This window comes from Sus scrofa, chromosome 2 (genome assembly GCF_000003025.6).
Source record: "Sus scrofa isolate TJ Tabasco breed Duroc chromosome 2, Sscrofa11.1, whole genome shotgun sequence".
In the NCBI taxonomy this organism is placed as follows: domain Eukaryota; kingdom Metazoa; phylum Chordata; class Mammalia; order Artiodactyla; family Suidae; genus Sus; species Sus scrofa.
The window spans coordinates 77,692,689-77,708,155 of record NC_010444.4 but is presented as its reverse complement, the minus strand read 5'-3'; the positions used below and the strand labels follow the sequence as shown (position 1 = coordinate 77,708,155).

The window sequence follows — 15,467 nt, the reverse complement described above, 5'->3', positions numbered from 1 at the left end:
GCCCGCCTCTGATTGCTCAGCGCCGGGTCCCTGCCCCAGAGGCAGCAACTCACTAAGTGGAGACAAGATTTTATTTACACTATGGTACAGGGTGGCCTGCCCCGGAGGTGGTCAGTCAGCTGAAGAAGTATGTGGAGTGCTTCACCTGCTCCAGGTCGAAGGTCCCTGTGGAGCAGAGAGAGGCCGTGGGTGGGCTCCAGGGAAGGCCCCAACCCCAGCCTGCAGAAGGAGCCCGCACCTCCAGGGACCGTACCTGGCTTGGGCACTGACAGCAGTGTGTCCATCAGCCTGGAGGCCCAGATATTCTTAGAGGCCCTGGAGCCAAGAGCAGGATGGGGGATGAAGCACAGACAGGGTGGGGAGGCGGAGGGCGCGAGGGCGCTGGGGTTGGGTGTGCCTCACCTGGGGTCAGAGCAGAACCGATTCCTTAGGAACCTGGACAGGTCATGGAGGATGGGCTGGCTGTGCAGCTGGACAAACTGCTCTCGGCACACCTTGTGGGGGTGGGACAGTCAGAAGCCAGAACCAGGCTCAGGACATAGGGAGAGAGTGACTGGGAGGGGGTGAAGCTGGGGCTGTGAGGTCCCACAGGGTGAAGGCCACAAGACCAGGGGTGTCCACTTTGACGGGGGCAGGGCCATACCTGGTTCATGACTGCAACATCAGCTGCGTGGGTCCAGAAGCAGTCGTGGACAGAGACAAAGGTCAGGCCCTTTCTGCAGCAGGAGGGAGGGGCTCCATGAGGAGAAGCCACACCTCAAGGTCCATTCTCCCCTTGATCCACACCCAAGGGCCTCCGAAGGGAACTGGGGCTCAGCGTAGCCTCATCCCCACGTCAGCAGTTGTTTCTAACAACCATCAACACATGCCCCCACCACCCATGCTCAGCCGCCTCCAAGGGACTCAGGAGAAACCAGGACGGCTGTGCCTGACCCAGGAGGTCCACGTAGGTCCCGCTGTGTCAGGCCACACAGCATGCCGAGTCTGGGACCCTCTAAGGGCCAGCTTCACTCTCAGAGCCATTTCCCAGCCCCTGCTACCTGGTGGCCTGTCTCCTGGGCACCAGGTCCTGCAGGCCTGCCGGAGGGCTCAGCCCTGGCCCCACCCTTGTCCTGGTCCTGGCTGGCAGGACCCACCAGCAGGACCTGAGCTCACGAGCTGTCTCCCCCTGTGCGGGCCCCTGGCCCACACAGGGGACATCCACACCTGTAGCAGTGCAGGGCCGTGAGCATCATGTGTGAGGAGTCCAGCGAGTGGATGAAGTTGGGCGGGAAGCCGTTCTTCTGCTTCAGCGTGTTGGGCTTCCTGGGGGGAGGAGTGGAGGTGGGGACTCCAGAACCTCCCCAGGCGGCCTTCTGGCCCAGGCGCCCCACCCTGCCCAGCCCTTGCACTCACTGGCTGGTGTCCACACTGCTGTTGAAACTGAGGTTCTGAAGCCCACCTTTGATCTGCAGGGTCAGGGCAGGAGGTGCAGGGGTGGTGAGCCCTGCCCTGCCTCCGTGGGGGTGGGGGTAGGGGTGGGGGCAAGGCCGCACGTACTGTGACCTTGGAGTCGCGGTGGTAGGGCTGGATGATGGGGATGCCCAGCGGTGTGACCCACTCCACAGCTGAGCCCATGTGGGCGATGAGCCGGGCACTGTCAGTCAGCCAGCGCTGCGGGGGCAGGCACTGGGCTCAGGGCAGGGCAGGGCAGGGCAGGGGCGGAGTTGGCGGGGGGGGGGGGGGCGCAGGCAGGTGTGGGGGGGTAGACGGGCAGGGGGCGCGGGGGGAAAGCCCGTCCAGGGAGGACGAGGCCTCACCTGGATGGACCGAGTACCAGAGAACATCTCCTGGAGGCTGTTGAACACCTGGCGTACAAGGTAGTGCGAGGCCTCCCACACGAACTCCTGGCAGGTGGGGGAGGTGGTCGGTAGGACCCAGGTTCCCGCCACAACCCCCCCAGGGCCCCCCCACCTGAAGCTGTTGGCACACTCCTCTGGGAGCCCCTCCCCGACAACTGCCTGCTGCCCGGTGTCCAGGGGTGGGGCCGGCAGGATCTGGGATCACAGCTGCACACCTGGGGAAAGTCCTGGAGCTCCCGGAGGCGCCTCTCGATCTGCAGGCGGCCCCCGTAGCGGGTGACCCCGTACACCACGGTCATCACCGTCTGCTTGACCACCTTGCGGCTGATGAAGCCCTCCAGCACTTGCGCCACCCGCATGCCCTGCTCGGCATCCTGCCTGCGGAACACCTCCACCTGGGCAGGTGTTGGGGGTCAGAGGGCGGGGCCTGCCCAGCCCCCCAGCCCCTCGTGGGCCTCACCCCGGCCCCTCTCACACCTCCCTCAGGAAGCTCAGGACAGAGACTAAGACTACAGGGTCTACAGCACCCATGTGTTCACACAGGCCCTGGAGATTTTGAAGACAGGGAATGAGTGGGGGGTCCGTAGTGCCTACCTGTGCAGCCACCCCGCTGTAAACGTCCTGCGGCAGGTCCGAGGGCATCAGGTTGACAGAGGCGGCCCCTGCGCTATCCCGGCCCAGGGCGGCGTAGTGCTGCAAGCCGTTACAGGAGCCATCCTGGCCAGGGGTGCAGAGTGAGGGGGCCTGGGCAGGGCTGGGGGAAGGTCTGCATTTCCCCAGCTCTGCTCACAGGAGAGGCCCCCAGCTTCTGACACACGTAGGTGGGCAGCAGCCCCCACAAAGGGGAACGGAGAGGAAGGGGCCGGGCCTGTGTGAACTGCCCCTTGTGGGAACCAGCCAGCGCAGAGTGGAACACTGTGCCACTCCACACTGGGTGCCCCCAGCTCACCTGGTGAACTGGAAAGTGGGAGACATAGGCGGTGGGGTCAGGGGCGCGCACCGCCCGAGCGATCTCCATGCAGCAGGCCAGGGTTTGCCAGGGCTCGTCCGCCTCCATCCACCACTTCCGGCCCTGCAGGAGGGCAGGTGGGCTAGGTGAGGCCCGGGATCTCCAGGTCTGGTGGGGTCAGGGCGGGTCTTGCAGCCTAGACAGGGCTCCCTGGGCACAGATGAGAGTAGGGTGGACCCAGGCAACATGAAGACACACAGACGCATGGAGAGAAAAGAGCAACAGACCAGGGAGGGGGACGTAGCAATAGCCCTGAGTGACCAGCCACTGCGGCATGGAAGCTGGCAGAGCTGCCAATGGCCTGAGGTGGAGGAAAAGACTAAGGCCCAGCTGCCGCCCTCCCATCCTCTCTACCGTCATGGGCCGGTCGGCCGAGTCCAGGATGTCCTCCATCAGCTCATCCGCCAAGTCCCGGCGTGCCTGCAGCGACTCGTGCTTCTTCAGCCCTGTGAGGTTGACCAGGTGGATCTTGAGCCAGTTGAGGCCCTGAGGGCCGAGCGGGCGGCCCTGGGCAAACTCCAGCAGGGCGCGGGCCAGGTCGCTGCCCAGGTGGTTGAAGTGGGGTGGGAACGGGTAGGTCCGGCCGCGGAAGTCCATGTTGTGCGGCAGCCAGAAGATGCGACCCCGCAAGTGCTGGGCCATCGAGAGGCGGTAAAGCGCCTCAGTTCGCAGGCTGTGCATCTCCCGTGCCATCTTCAGGCGGCGCGCCAGCTCCCGCCGCAGCTCGGCCTTCTGGGTGGGCGGCACGTTAGGTTGCAGGCAGGCGTCGGGGGCCTGGCGGCCCTCAGGAGGCCGGGGGGCCTCAAGGGGTGGGGCAGGCACGCCCAGGTGGGGACAGCCCTTGTTGTTGAAGAGCTCCAGCACCAGGTCCAGCACAGGTCCATTGACCTGCCAGGCACAATTGCCCAGCTGGGTGAGGGCGTCCAGGGCACCATGCAGCTCAGCGGGCCGGCAGCGCTCCAGCAGGACCTGGTGCTGCTGGGTGCCCTCCACTGAACGCATCATCTTGGTGGGGCTCAGTAGGAAGGCACCGGAATGGGGGGATGTCCAAGGCAGTGGTGGGCACAGCATGGGCACCTCGGTTGACTCGAAGGTCAGTGTGCCTTCTGCCGCCGTCTCCAGCAGCTGCCTGAAGGCTGGGTGTGGCTTCAGGATCCCGATCTGCGGGTGGACAGGGCAGGTGGCGACAGTCAAGGGACCAGCCACCCCAAAGGCGCCAGAGGCAGGCCCCAGGACCCTGAGACAGGTCTGTGGCTGCAGCAAGATTCTGGCAGGACCCAGCCGTGGCCCAGGGGCCCATGCCACCCAGAGCCCAGGGCAGCCCACCTGGCGGAAGCTACGGAAGGAGTAGACGTGATAGAGCACGGGGATGAGTGTGTTGGAGTCCCGGGGCGTAGCCAGGTTGCTGGGCATCCGCACAGCCTGCACCAGCATCTCTGCCAGCCGCTTGCCTAGTTGCACCAGCACAGACAGGGACCAGGGCTGTTCTTGGGGGTACTCAGGCAGCCCCAGTGCCTCCCAGTACTGCCGTGGCAGGCAGGGCTCCGCCACCTGTGGGTAGGTGGGTGGGTCAGGGGCTGAGGGTCCGGGCACAGAACTGGACACCCAGTTCCCTCCCAGTGTCATATGAGGAAACCGAAGCAGAGTTGAGAGGCAGATCCAGCTGCCCCAGAGCGAGGATGGGCCCTCTGCGTGAGGTTTTCGTTTCCTACCTGAGCTCCCAGACCTCACCTGGGTGTCAGAGGCCAGCAGGTGCAGGTACTTGGAGTACTGCTTCTCCAGCACCTGCACCTGGTTGCTGAGCTGCTTTCTCTGTACCATGTGCCGGTTGAAGACGCGCTGACCCAGCCTGTGCGCCAGGTAGAAAAGGGACTCTCCATGTGCAGGCAGAACCTGCAGGGTCTGGAAGGCAGCGTGCTGTGTAAGCTCCATGCTCCCTCCTGACCCTGGAGCAGGTCAGCAGCGATGGTGGCCCCGCCCCCCACCCCACCCCCACTTCCCAGCTGTCCACCTGCAACAGCATCTCCACAAGCTCCTTCTCGCTGAGCAGGCAGAGGTACGGGAAGAGCGATGAGCGGCCTTCATGGGCAGCATAGGCCTCACTCTCCTTGGTCTCCTGCAGCTCTCGGCACAGCGCCTTCTCCCACTGGGCACGGAGGATGGTCAGTGTCTGCCGCTGTAGGTTGGAGGGGGGACGCCAGAGAGTCACCCCCATGCCCACCAATCCCAGCTGTCCTGGGCCTGGCAGCACATGGGCACCCGGTGCCCCCAGCTCAGGGACTGGGACAGTCAGGCAGGGGGTGGTGGAAGGGGGCTGTGCAGTGAGCCCCCCAACACATGGGCCCTTACCGCGTGCAGAACCTCCTTGGTCAGTGGCGGTGCCTTTTCCACCGACTCCACAGTGACAGTCGTGGCCAGCTCCATGCTGAGCTGCTGCTGGAAGAGCTCCTGCAACTTCTTGAGGGGCAGGTGCAGCCTCGGGTAGGACACAGTGCAATTGGGCTGGTGGCAAGAGACTGGTAGTGAGGCCCTGGGCACCTGACCCCTGGACCTGGGTCCCCAGAGGCAGCTTCGCCCCTAGCCAAGGTCAAGAAGAGCAGCTGCCCACACTAGACCCCAGGACCTCGTACCCGTCCAGAGGCAGAATCACATCCATTTTCCCAGGTCTCCTGAAAATCATCCATGCCTGACGATGGGGGAAAGCAGAGTGCAGATGGGGTGGGGGGTTCTTTCTTTTTTGTCTTTTTAGGGCCGCACCTGTGGCATACAGAGGTTCCCAGGCTAGGGGTCGAATGGGAGCTGTAGTCACCAGCCTATGTCACAGCCACGTCTGCAACCTACACCACACACAGCTCATGGCAACGCTGGATCCTTAACCCCAGCTGAGCAAGGCCAGGGATCAAACCTGCGTCCTCCTGGATACTAGTTGGATTCACTTCCACTGAGCCAGAACAGGAACTCTAGACAGTGTTTAACACAACCACACTGGTTTGAAAAAGCATCTGCCTGGCCTTGCTGGGCAGGCGAGATCACCCAGGAAGACGGTTCAAGTCCCTGGGTGCCACCATTTTCTTTTTAAACTTGGAACCGTGTCAATGTGTGACCCGCCTAAAAATAAAAACAGCAAAACCCAACACTCTGAAAACCACAAATATACATCCACACAAAGAACTGTACCCAGATGGCCACAGCAGCATGGTTCACAACAGTCAAAAGGTACAACCAACCAATGTGGTGCATCAACACACAAGAGACAGGAAGTTCTCTTGTGACTCAGCAGGTTAAAGATCCAGCATTGTCACTGCAGTGGCTTGGGTCACTGCTGTGGCACAGGTGCCATCCCTGGCCCAGGAACTTCCACATGCCAAGGGCAAGGCCCAAAAAAAAAACCCCCCCAAAAAACAAGACATGAAACACGAGTTCCACTGTGCCTCAATGAGATCAGCAATGTCTCTGTAGCACCAGAATGCAAATTTGACCCCAGCCTGGCACAGTGTGTTAAAGGATTCAGCACTGCCAGTGCAGGTCGCAACTGCAGCTCAGCTTTGATCCCTGGCATGGGAACTCCAAATGCCATAGGGCTCCCCCCACCCCCGAAAAAAGGGGACATACACACAAAAGAACAACAGACAATGGACAAACATCATGTTGCCCCTCAATACACAAGAACATCACTCGGCCGTGAAAAGGAGAGAAGTACCAACACTTGCTGCCACGTGGACAGACCTTGAGACCATGATGCTCAGTGAGAGAAACAGCCTCAGAAAGATACACATGAAGTTCCCATCATGGCTCAGTGGAAACAAACCTGACTGGCATCCATGAGGACGCAGGTTCGATCCCTGGCCTCACTCAGTGGGGTAAGGATCCAGCATTGCCGTGAGCTGTGGTTGAAGGCTGCAGACGCAGCTTGGATCTGGCGTTGCTGTGGCTGTGGTGTACACCAGCAGCTATAGCTCTGATGTGACACCTAGCCTGGCAACCTCCATATGCTGAAAGTGTGGCCCTTAAAAAAAAAAAAAAAAGGATGAAGAAAAAAGAAAGGCACAGTGTGTGATCCTATGGATGGGAGATGTCCAGGATAGGCACATCCTCAGAGAGTGCATTAGTGGTTGTCAGGGGCTGGGGGTGACTGCTAATGGGGATGGAGTTTCCTTTTTGGGGTGATGGAATGTTCTGGAATTAAACAGAAACCAGTGTACTCAGAAATAACTGAATTATACCTTTCAAAGGTGAACTGTAGGAGATTTTTACAGAAAAAGAAAAACCCAGTGCATCTGGTGCCACACTTTCCTCTGCCTGCCTGCTGCTTCAGCTGTCCTGTGGCACTCCCATGCTCAGCCTACTGCTGAGCCTCACGTGGAAAGCCAGGGCAGCGCATGGCAGCCTGCCCCTGTTGGCAACTGCCAGCTTCCACCTTTAGGTCAAGGCCCCACTTGTTTCGTGTCCGAGAAGCAGGGGTGGCGTCCCGACAAGGAGAGATGGGGGAGGGACTGAGGCTCCAGGAGACGCCTCCAGAGAAACCCCGCTGATGTCAGGCCACAGGCAGGGGCTCACCTTGGCATAGATCTCCCGGAGCAGCGGCGAGGTATTGACCTGGGGTGGAGGCGGGCGTGGGCACGGGACGCTGAAGGTGGGCTTGGCCTTGCGCACAGCCTTCAGCAGCTCGGCCCGCTCCTCCTCGCTCAGCAGCACAGACGTGAAGAGCCCCTCTAGCTGTAGCCCGTCTTGGGCCATCTGCTTCAGACACCTGTGGGGCACACAGGGCGGCCCCCACCTTGGTCTTAGTGCCCAGCGGCTGTGGGAGTCCCCGGGGCCCCTGACCCCCACCCACCTTCGGATGGTGTCTGTATCCTGGTCCAGACGCCCCATGCACTGCAGAGCAGCTGCGTAGGACAGCAGATCAGGGGTGAGCCCGGCGTCTTTCACCATGAAGAACACATACACCAGCTCTTTGAAGGAGCCCTGCAGGAACGAGCCAGGGAGGTCTGAGGGGGGCCCCTCGGCAGGCTCCTCTGCCCAGTTTCCTGACCCCTCCCTCAGTGCGGGAAGTCGCTACCACCTCCTCAGGCACCATGTGGTGGTGAGTGGCTGCTTTCGCCTCCTGCATCAGGGCACCGGCTAAGTGCCCTGCCCCTACCTCTCGGGCCCCTCCCCAACACCCGCCCTGCGGTCCTGCCCTATCTGCACGGTCTTGGGAGCAGTGCAGCCCAGTCCAGAGCCATGCACGGCCACCTGGCCACCCAGCTGAGTGCAAATGAGATACTCAAGCTGGACTAAACAGTGGTGCAAGGCTGGCACAGGTGAAGAGCACTTTGCTGTGCTCAATGCCGCTGGTCTAGAGCGAGCCCACCCCACCTTTATAGAACCTGTAATAACGTCACCACCATGAAAACACCCATTTGAACCTTCACATACTACCCTCCCTGTCCCGGACACAAGCAGGGCTGAAGCCTTGACTCCTCCCAAGAACCCCGAAGGATCCCCGCTTTGCAGAGGGAAATGAGGTGTGGTCTACGGTGAGCTCATAGAAGAAAGAGGCCTCCAACTCAGGTCCAAGTGGCAGCCACGCCCACCCAGAAACGATTATTTACAAAGCCACTCGGTGCTGTGGCTGGGCTGACCAGTTCCCCCCAAACTCACACCCACCTAGAAAGAACCTCAGCAAATGGCCTTAGTTAGAAATAGTGTCTCTGCAGATGTAGTTAAGGGGAGGGCACAATGGGGTAAGGCAGTGTGACAACTGAGGCACAGATCAGAGGGATGCAGCCACAGGCCAAGGAATGTCGGCCCCCAGAAGCCGCAAGAGGCAGGGAGGACCCTCCCCTGGAGCCTTGCAGGGTAGGGGTGGGGGGCACACCCTGACCTGGGACAACAAGAAAATGGGCCTGTGTTGCTGTGAGCCTCCCAGTTTGCGGCCACTCGTTCAGCAGCCCCAGGAAGCTCCTCTAATGACAGGAGCGGTGGCCAAGACAGAACTCTTCCGGGGAGCTGGAGGCCACAGCCTAGGACGGAAGCTGAACTCCTGGGACTAAGCTCATCTGTGAACACAACCTAGGCGAGAAAGCCCCAAGGACTGTCACCGTGGAGACCTTGGGTGCCTCAGAGGCACCATCAGGCTGCTCTGGGTCGCCTCATGTGCATGAGTCAGCACAGCAAAATCCCTGCCGCAGACCCGCCTTCCCGAGCTGCACCTGGACTTGTCGCCGGTGCGTCCCTTATCCACCAGGCACTCACTGTCCCTGCTGCTCCTGACAGGCTACAGGCCTGCAGGAGGAAGGGTGTTGGGGAAGTTTTCCTGCAAGGACATGTAAGCAGCTCTCAAAGCAGCCACAGGTCAGAGGAGAAACTCCAAGTAAAAAGAAAGCAGCTAAAGCTGTGCCCAGAGGGACATTCACAGCTGCGAATGCCTGCACTAAAACGAAGGGAGCCCACTGCAGGAAATGGGAGAAAAAAACAAGCCAGGAGAGGAAGCTCCCACCATGGCACAGTGGGTGAAGGATCAGGCCACTGCAGAGGCGAAGGTTCAATCCCCAGCCCTGGGCAGTGGGTTAAAGGATCTGGTGTTGCCACAGCTGCAGCACAGGTCTCAGCTGTGGCTTGGATTCAATCCCTGGTCCAGGAACTTCCACGTACCACAGGTACAGCCATTAAAAAAAAAGAAAAGATAAAAGGACAAGCCAGGCAGAAAGTGTCATGCTCACTGAGCTGAGGAGGGTCTGCAGCACCCCTCCAGCTAGAGCCCTGGTCAAGTAACCAGAAGGAAACTCTGAAATAGGAGTTCAGAGTCTTCCTTCCCTTTTGGTCATTCTCAGAATTTCCTTTCAAAGCCACTTGTGACTCACAGTAAACAAACCTAAAGAATTACTAAAATAATTAAAGAAAAAAAAAAAAAAAAGGACTGAGCTTTGGAACTCAAAGACAAAGCTTAGCTTCTGCCTCTGACCTCAGGCACCAGCTCCCAGAGGACAGCCACTTACCTCACGCGCCCAACCCAGCATGACCGCATTGTACATGGCGAGAGTTAGCAGCTTCTGCTGCTGGGACCTGCTGTGGTAGGTGACCAGCACGTGGTGGGCAAGAGGCAGGTGGCCCGTGTGCAGGCAGCACTCTAAGAAGGACAGGAGCTTCTGCTGCTGGCCCTCCAGCTTCGCCTCAGGATCCCTACTGGCTTCTTCGCAGCTCAGCCTCTGCGGGGCCTCCTGCAGCAACTGCTCCAGCTGCTCCTCCCAGGGGCTCTGGGGGGTTCCCTTCTGCCAGCGCTGCAGCTGCTTCGCCAGCTTCCTGCTCAGCAGCCGGGGCTCCTTGCGCAGCTCCACCCGCCACAGCCGCTTGCCGCCTTTCTGCACCCTCTCCCGCAGCTGCTCCTTGCGCCTCTCCATCAGCCGCTGCTCCTCATCTAGTTTCTGCGCCCAGCGGTCACCAGCCCCCATTTGGGCCTTCCTGGGTGGCTGGATGCCGCCAGCCTCCGAGGCCTGAGCCATGGCCACCTTCTTCACTGTCACCTCCGCCTCGCTCTCGGCCTGCAGCTGGCGCACCCTCGCCTCAAGCACTGTGGGACAGAAGGACAGAAGTCAGGAGGCCCCCAAGGTCCAGGTGGCAAGAGGCGCGCACCACCCACCCCCTCACCACCAGTCACCTGAGCCTCTCAAACGCAATGTCCCAAACAAGCTCCTGGTGTTACCCGCAACCTGCTCCTGTCTCCCAGCCGCCACCGCCCGCCACTTAGTCCTTCCAGGAGCTCTGCCCAGAGCCCGAGGGTCTTCTACAACTATCTCCCTCCATACCCAGCTGGGCAGCACTACCCACAAAAGCTACCCAGTGCCTCCCACCCCCACCTCCATCTCCAGCCACGACGGCTTCAGGGCCTTTGCACAGACCCTTACCCGACAATTCAAAGCTCTGTTCTATAAAGCTGTGGTCAGAGCTGGTGAACAGGGAACCACGGATCGCAGGGAAACGCAGGGCTCCTGGGAGCCTGTGGTCTCATTTCCACCAATGGATCAGCACATAACCTTATTTTGTGAGTTCTCACATGGGTGCCTTATTTCACATATACTGTCGACCCATTAATGTCGAATGCAGGGCCATACCACCCTGCACTCACTCCTGAACAAAACACATCGAACACACGTTTTCTTCAAAAGGCTCGGGGTCCCAGCCCCTGTGAGCTGAGAATACCAGATGGCGCCTCAGCACACCAGGGGCACGTAAACAGCAAAACTACCAGGAAAGCACACAAAAGTGCAAAGCTGTGGTACTAAATACACCCTGAAAAGGACGTTCTTCAGGGGGAAGCCATGTGTCAGGTGGCTCAGGGTTTTGCTGCTCACGTCTGCAAGTGACCCTGAAAGTACTGTCTTTGGGGTCACAAGTAAAGTTGGGCTGGTGGGAGACTTTGCAAACACGGAACTCGCGAACATAAGGACCAAGCAGATCTGCCTTGGGCCTCTCTCACTGGAACATGAGCCCTGGGAGAGAGCTGGCCCGGGGCAGAAACAGTCACAAGGCAGGTGTGGACCTAGGCCTCAGAGTGGCTCAAAACTCAGAAGACATTTTCAGAACACACAGGCAACTGGGGGCTACAAAGTGCCAGGAGGGACACAAGGCAGAAGCAGGGACATGGGCACAACCCCCTCACCCCAGGCAGCCACGTCTGATCTCCCTGAGGGGGTGACCAGGGACAAGTGGGTGCAAAGCTCCTGATGACAGAGGTCTCGGCGCTCTGTGGCCCTCAGCGGGGGGATAAAATTTATTCTATGAGAGAGGAACCAGTTGGAGGGGTCTAGGCTGGATTGTGCCAGAAAGTGATTCAGATTTCCAGAATCTGGGCTTTACTTTAAAATGAGATGGGTTGGAGTTCCCGTCATGGCTCAGTGGTTAATGAATCTGACGAGGAACCATGAGGTTGCGGGTTCGATCCCTGGCCTTGCTCAGTGGGTTAAGGATCCGGCGTTGCCGTGAGCTGTGGTGTAGGTTGCAGATGCCACTCGGATCCTGTGTTGCTGCATTGATGTGGCCCTAACCCTAACCCCAGTGGCCACAGCTCCAATTAGACCCCTAGCCTGGGAACCTCCATATGCCATGGGTGCGGCCCTAGAAAAGGCAAAAAGACCAAAAAAAAATAATAATAATTAAAAAATAAAATGAGATGGGTGGATTTCCTGCTGTGGAGCAGTGGGTTAGGAATCTGAATGCAGGGGCTGGGAGTCAAAGGATCCAGAACTGCCACAGCTACAGCATAGGTCACAGCTGTGGCTCAGAATCAACTACTAGCCCAGGAACTTCCACATGCAACAGATGTAGCCATTAAAAAAAAAAAAAAAAAAAAAAAAAGAGATGGATGAGAAATCAAAAGAAGTTTCCTGTCTCTACCTCTGCACACCTGGGATTTTCTATTAGGTTTTTCTTTTCCAAGGCTCCCCAACCCCCTCCTGGCTGCTGAACACACACTGAACGTGGGGCAGGAGGGGAAGCAGGAGGCACTGGCCAACTGGGAGGGAGATAACAGATGGTGAGAAAGGACAGATGCTCCCTGCTTGCTTGGGAGGCCGCCAGAACTAGGCTGTCCATCCAGGATTACAAAGACAGCGACCCAAGCCCATGTACCTCTGTGTGGCCTTAGGCCAGTCTCTTCAGCCACAATTTGGGGCCTCCACTGTCTCATTCGGAAAATGGGAGTCCCTGGTGGGTCTGGGGACAAGGGCACTACAAGAACTCAATGCGCACAGTTCTTGTTTCACATCATCACTGCAGTGGGCAATTGGACCACCAGAGTGGGACAGTACGACTCCCTCCACCTTACAGACTTACATGCCTTCTCCTTGGGCTCATCGTGAAGAACCAGGGAGGTGGCTCCGGGCAGAGTGGCCAGCAGGCAGGGGGCGGGGGGGTGGGAACAGTGACCTCAGGGACCAGGCTCACCTTCCAGCAGCTCAACATGGCCCCAGTCCTTCCTGCGGTCCTGCTCACAAGGGCTGGCAGACAAACTTCTTCTCCGGCCCCCAATGACACCAAGGGTTCCTGCAGGAGAGACCAGGGAGGCGCCCAGTCGGTGAGGGAAGGAGGGCCCTTGAAGGGACAGAAATGTCAGGATCCGGGGGCAAAGGAACCCTAAAGTGGCAGGCGCCCAGTCGGTAAGGGAAGGAGGGCCCTTGAAGGGACAGAAATGTCAGGATCTGGGGGCAAAGGAACCCTAAAGTCAGTGGCTACCGGTCTCACATTGGAAAGAAACCCACAGGCCAGGGAGTTCCCCTTGTGGCTCAGTGAAAATGAACACGACTAGTATCCAAAAAGACGCAGGTTCCATCCCCGGCCTCACTCAGCGGGTTAATGATCCAGCGTTGCCGTGAGCCGCAGTGTAGGCCGGCAGCTGTAGTTCCGACTTGACCCCTAGCTTGGAAGTTTCCGTATGCCGTATCTGAGGCCCTAAAAAGCCAAAAAATAAAATGAAAGAAACCCACAAGCCAAAGGTGAAGGGGGCATCACAGCTAAGAAAAAAAAGGAAACTGGGGCGTGGGATCGAGGACGAAGGTTTCCTCCAACTGAAAGTAAAGAGTTCAAAGATCAAAATCCCTAAACCGTAAAGAGTGGACTGAGGGCTCCAAAAGAAATCAAGTGTCAGAGGTCAAAGTACCCTGCCGACCCCCGTCCGCAGACGGTTCGGAGACTGGGCCGAGGACGAGTGAAAGTGGGGTCGAGTCACTGGGTTCCCGGAAACCCCCCAAGGGCAAAAGGCAAAAGTCGGGAAGTAGCTGGACTCCCGGGCCGAAAAGCCTGAGGTCTCGGCCGCGGGTGAGGAGGCGGGGCAGGGTCGCGGTGTGGCCCCCAGGTCTCCGCCGCATTACCTTCCTCCGTCAGGAGGCCATGGCGGCCCGCGGGCCACAGGGCCCTCCGGAGCCCCGCCACGCCGCGGCCCCAGCGGAGGGCAGACATGCCACCCGCACGCGGCACTGCCGCCCCACCGCACTGCGCCTGCACCTTCCGCGCCTGCCGGGAGTTATAGTTGCACGGCCTACGGCGGCCGCGAAGGAACCGTGTGCCCAGAAAGGGCCTCCCGAACCACAACTCCCAGGGGGCAGCGGGGCAAGGCCCCACAACCCCACCCCGAGGCACAGGGGCATGCGCGCCGATGGAGCCCTCTGATTGGCTATTCGCTGGCGAGGCGGGGCAGGAGAGAGTTGTTGTTTGAGCAGCACGGGATGAATACAAGCCATGTTTGGGAGGACCCGGAACGTGGGTTTTGTTGTTTAAGAAATAGTCGCCGGGTAATTATGACTGCGTTCTGCAATTTAGAGATTCCTGTCAACGATCTTAATTGGTCCAACGATAGCTTTGGGGAGGGAACTATTACCGTCTACAGTTTACTGAAGAGGAAGCTGAGGTTTAGAGAGGTCAATCAAAATGCCCAAAGTCACACAGCACAATATTAGAGGCACTAGAATGAAGGCCCAGATCTGTTTGAGTCCAAGCCCTAAAGCCAAGGGTCAGCCGGGTCATGTTGTTCCCTGGACATTTCTGTCATCCACTCTTTCTGGTCTCAGTTTACCCACTACTAGTTCCCAAGTTCCTGAGGCCAGGGGCAAAGTGGACGGGAGGAGCGCACTAACCTCCAACTTAGTTGATTTGATGACAAGTGGAATGAAATAATCCCTGGATCCTGTACCTTCCCAACCCTGGTCTCCATGGAGATCTCACTCAGGAGTAAGGAGGGCCAGAGCTTTAGAATCAGTCCTGGGGAGTTCCCGTCGTGGCGCAGTGGTTAACGAATCCGACTAGGAACCATGAGGTTGCGGGTTCGGTCCCTGCCCTTGCTCAGTGGGTTAACGATCCGGCGTTGCTGTGAGCTGTGGTGTAGGTTGCAGACGCGGCTCGGATCCCGCGTTGCTGTGGCTCTGGCGTAGGCTGGTGGCTACAGCTCTGATTGGACCCCTAGCCTGAGAACCTCCATATGCCGCGGGAGCGGCCCAAGAAATAGCAACAAAAAAAAAAAAAAAAAAAAAAGAATCAGTCCTGGAAGGCATGCCCATCTCACCGCTGAGTTCAGGAAACTGAGATCAGGGGAGGGAAGCATGTGAACTGGGATCAGTTGGCACGTGGAGGATGACAATATGCAGTATAACTGTGTTCCAGGAAGCAGTCATGGCAAGTGCAAAGGCCCTGAGGCAGGAACACATGTGGATAGCTAGAATTTGAGCAGCATTTTAGGGTGAGGAAGCAATGACAAACCTGGGGGTATGCTCAGGGCCCAGACTACAGTGAGCCTCAGGAACCTCGGCTCAGGTTCACGCATGTCCTCAGACACTTGGACTTCAGTCTCCCCACTACCCAGACTAGAGACTGGACCTGTGCTCTAGAAGTGCCAGACTCCCAGATCTGGAAGCCTCTTGACAGCACATTCAAGATGCAGCTGCCCACGCGAGTCTGTGCACTGTGATGCCATCGGCTGGGAATGTTTTTAGCAGACGCAGCGTCCTCCCCAACCTGCCCCAACCCACCCCAAGATGCCCTGGGGGGCAGTGACCTCAGCCCTTGCTCACACCTAGGGTTGCCTTCCTGGCCCAAGGGTGGGGGGACTGAATCAGCTGGGCCCGGCCCCCCAAGTCCTAGAGACAGCC

The 15,467-nt window shown here is 58.9% G+C and overlaps 1 protein-coding gene across 7 annotated transcripts; it reads right to left on the bottom strand.

Moving 5' to 3' along the window:
* POLRMT (RNA polymerase mitochondrial) lies at positions 57 to 13,885 on the bottom strand. Of its 7 annotated transcripts, XM_021084303.1 has the most exons (21): positions 13,698 to 13,885; positions 12,775 to 12,873; positions 9,831 to 10,402; positions 7,685 to 7,815; positions 7,408 to 7,600; positions 5,200 to 5,352; positions 4,862 to 5,026; positions 4,582 to 4,752; positions 4,177 to 4,401; positions 3,205 to 4,011; positions 2,791 to 2,913; positions 2,436 to 2,558; positions 2,057 to 2,236; positions 1,800 to 1,886; positions 1,540 to 1,653; positions 1,396 to 1,448; positions 1,207 to 1,305; positions 644 to 716; positions 403 to 494; positions 254 to 315; positions 57 to 165 (listed from the first exon to the last, which is right to left on the bottom strand). In XM_021084303.1, exons 1-21 carry the CDS (start codon positions 13,783 to 13,785, stop codon positions 116 to 118), a joined length of 3,660 nt encoding a protein of 1,219 aa, XP_020939962.1. In that variant the 5' UTR covers positions 13,786 to 13,885; the 3' UTR covers positions 57 to 115. The 7 variants fall into 7 exon arrangements, 5 of the variants coding, with proteins under 5 accessions (XP_020939962.1, XP_020939960.1, XP_020939959.1 ...); XM_021084301.1 differs by having other exon boundaries at positions 7,408 to 7,815; positions 13,698 to 13,871; XM_021084300.1 differs by having other exon boundaries at positions 4,177 to 4,752; positions 13,698 to 13,871.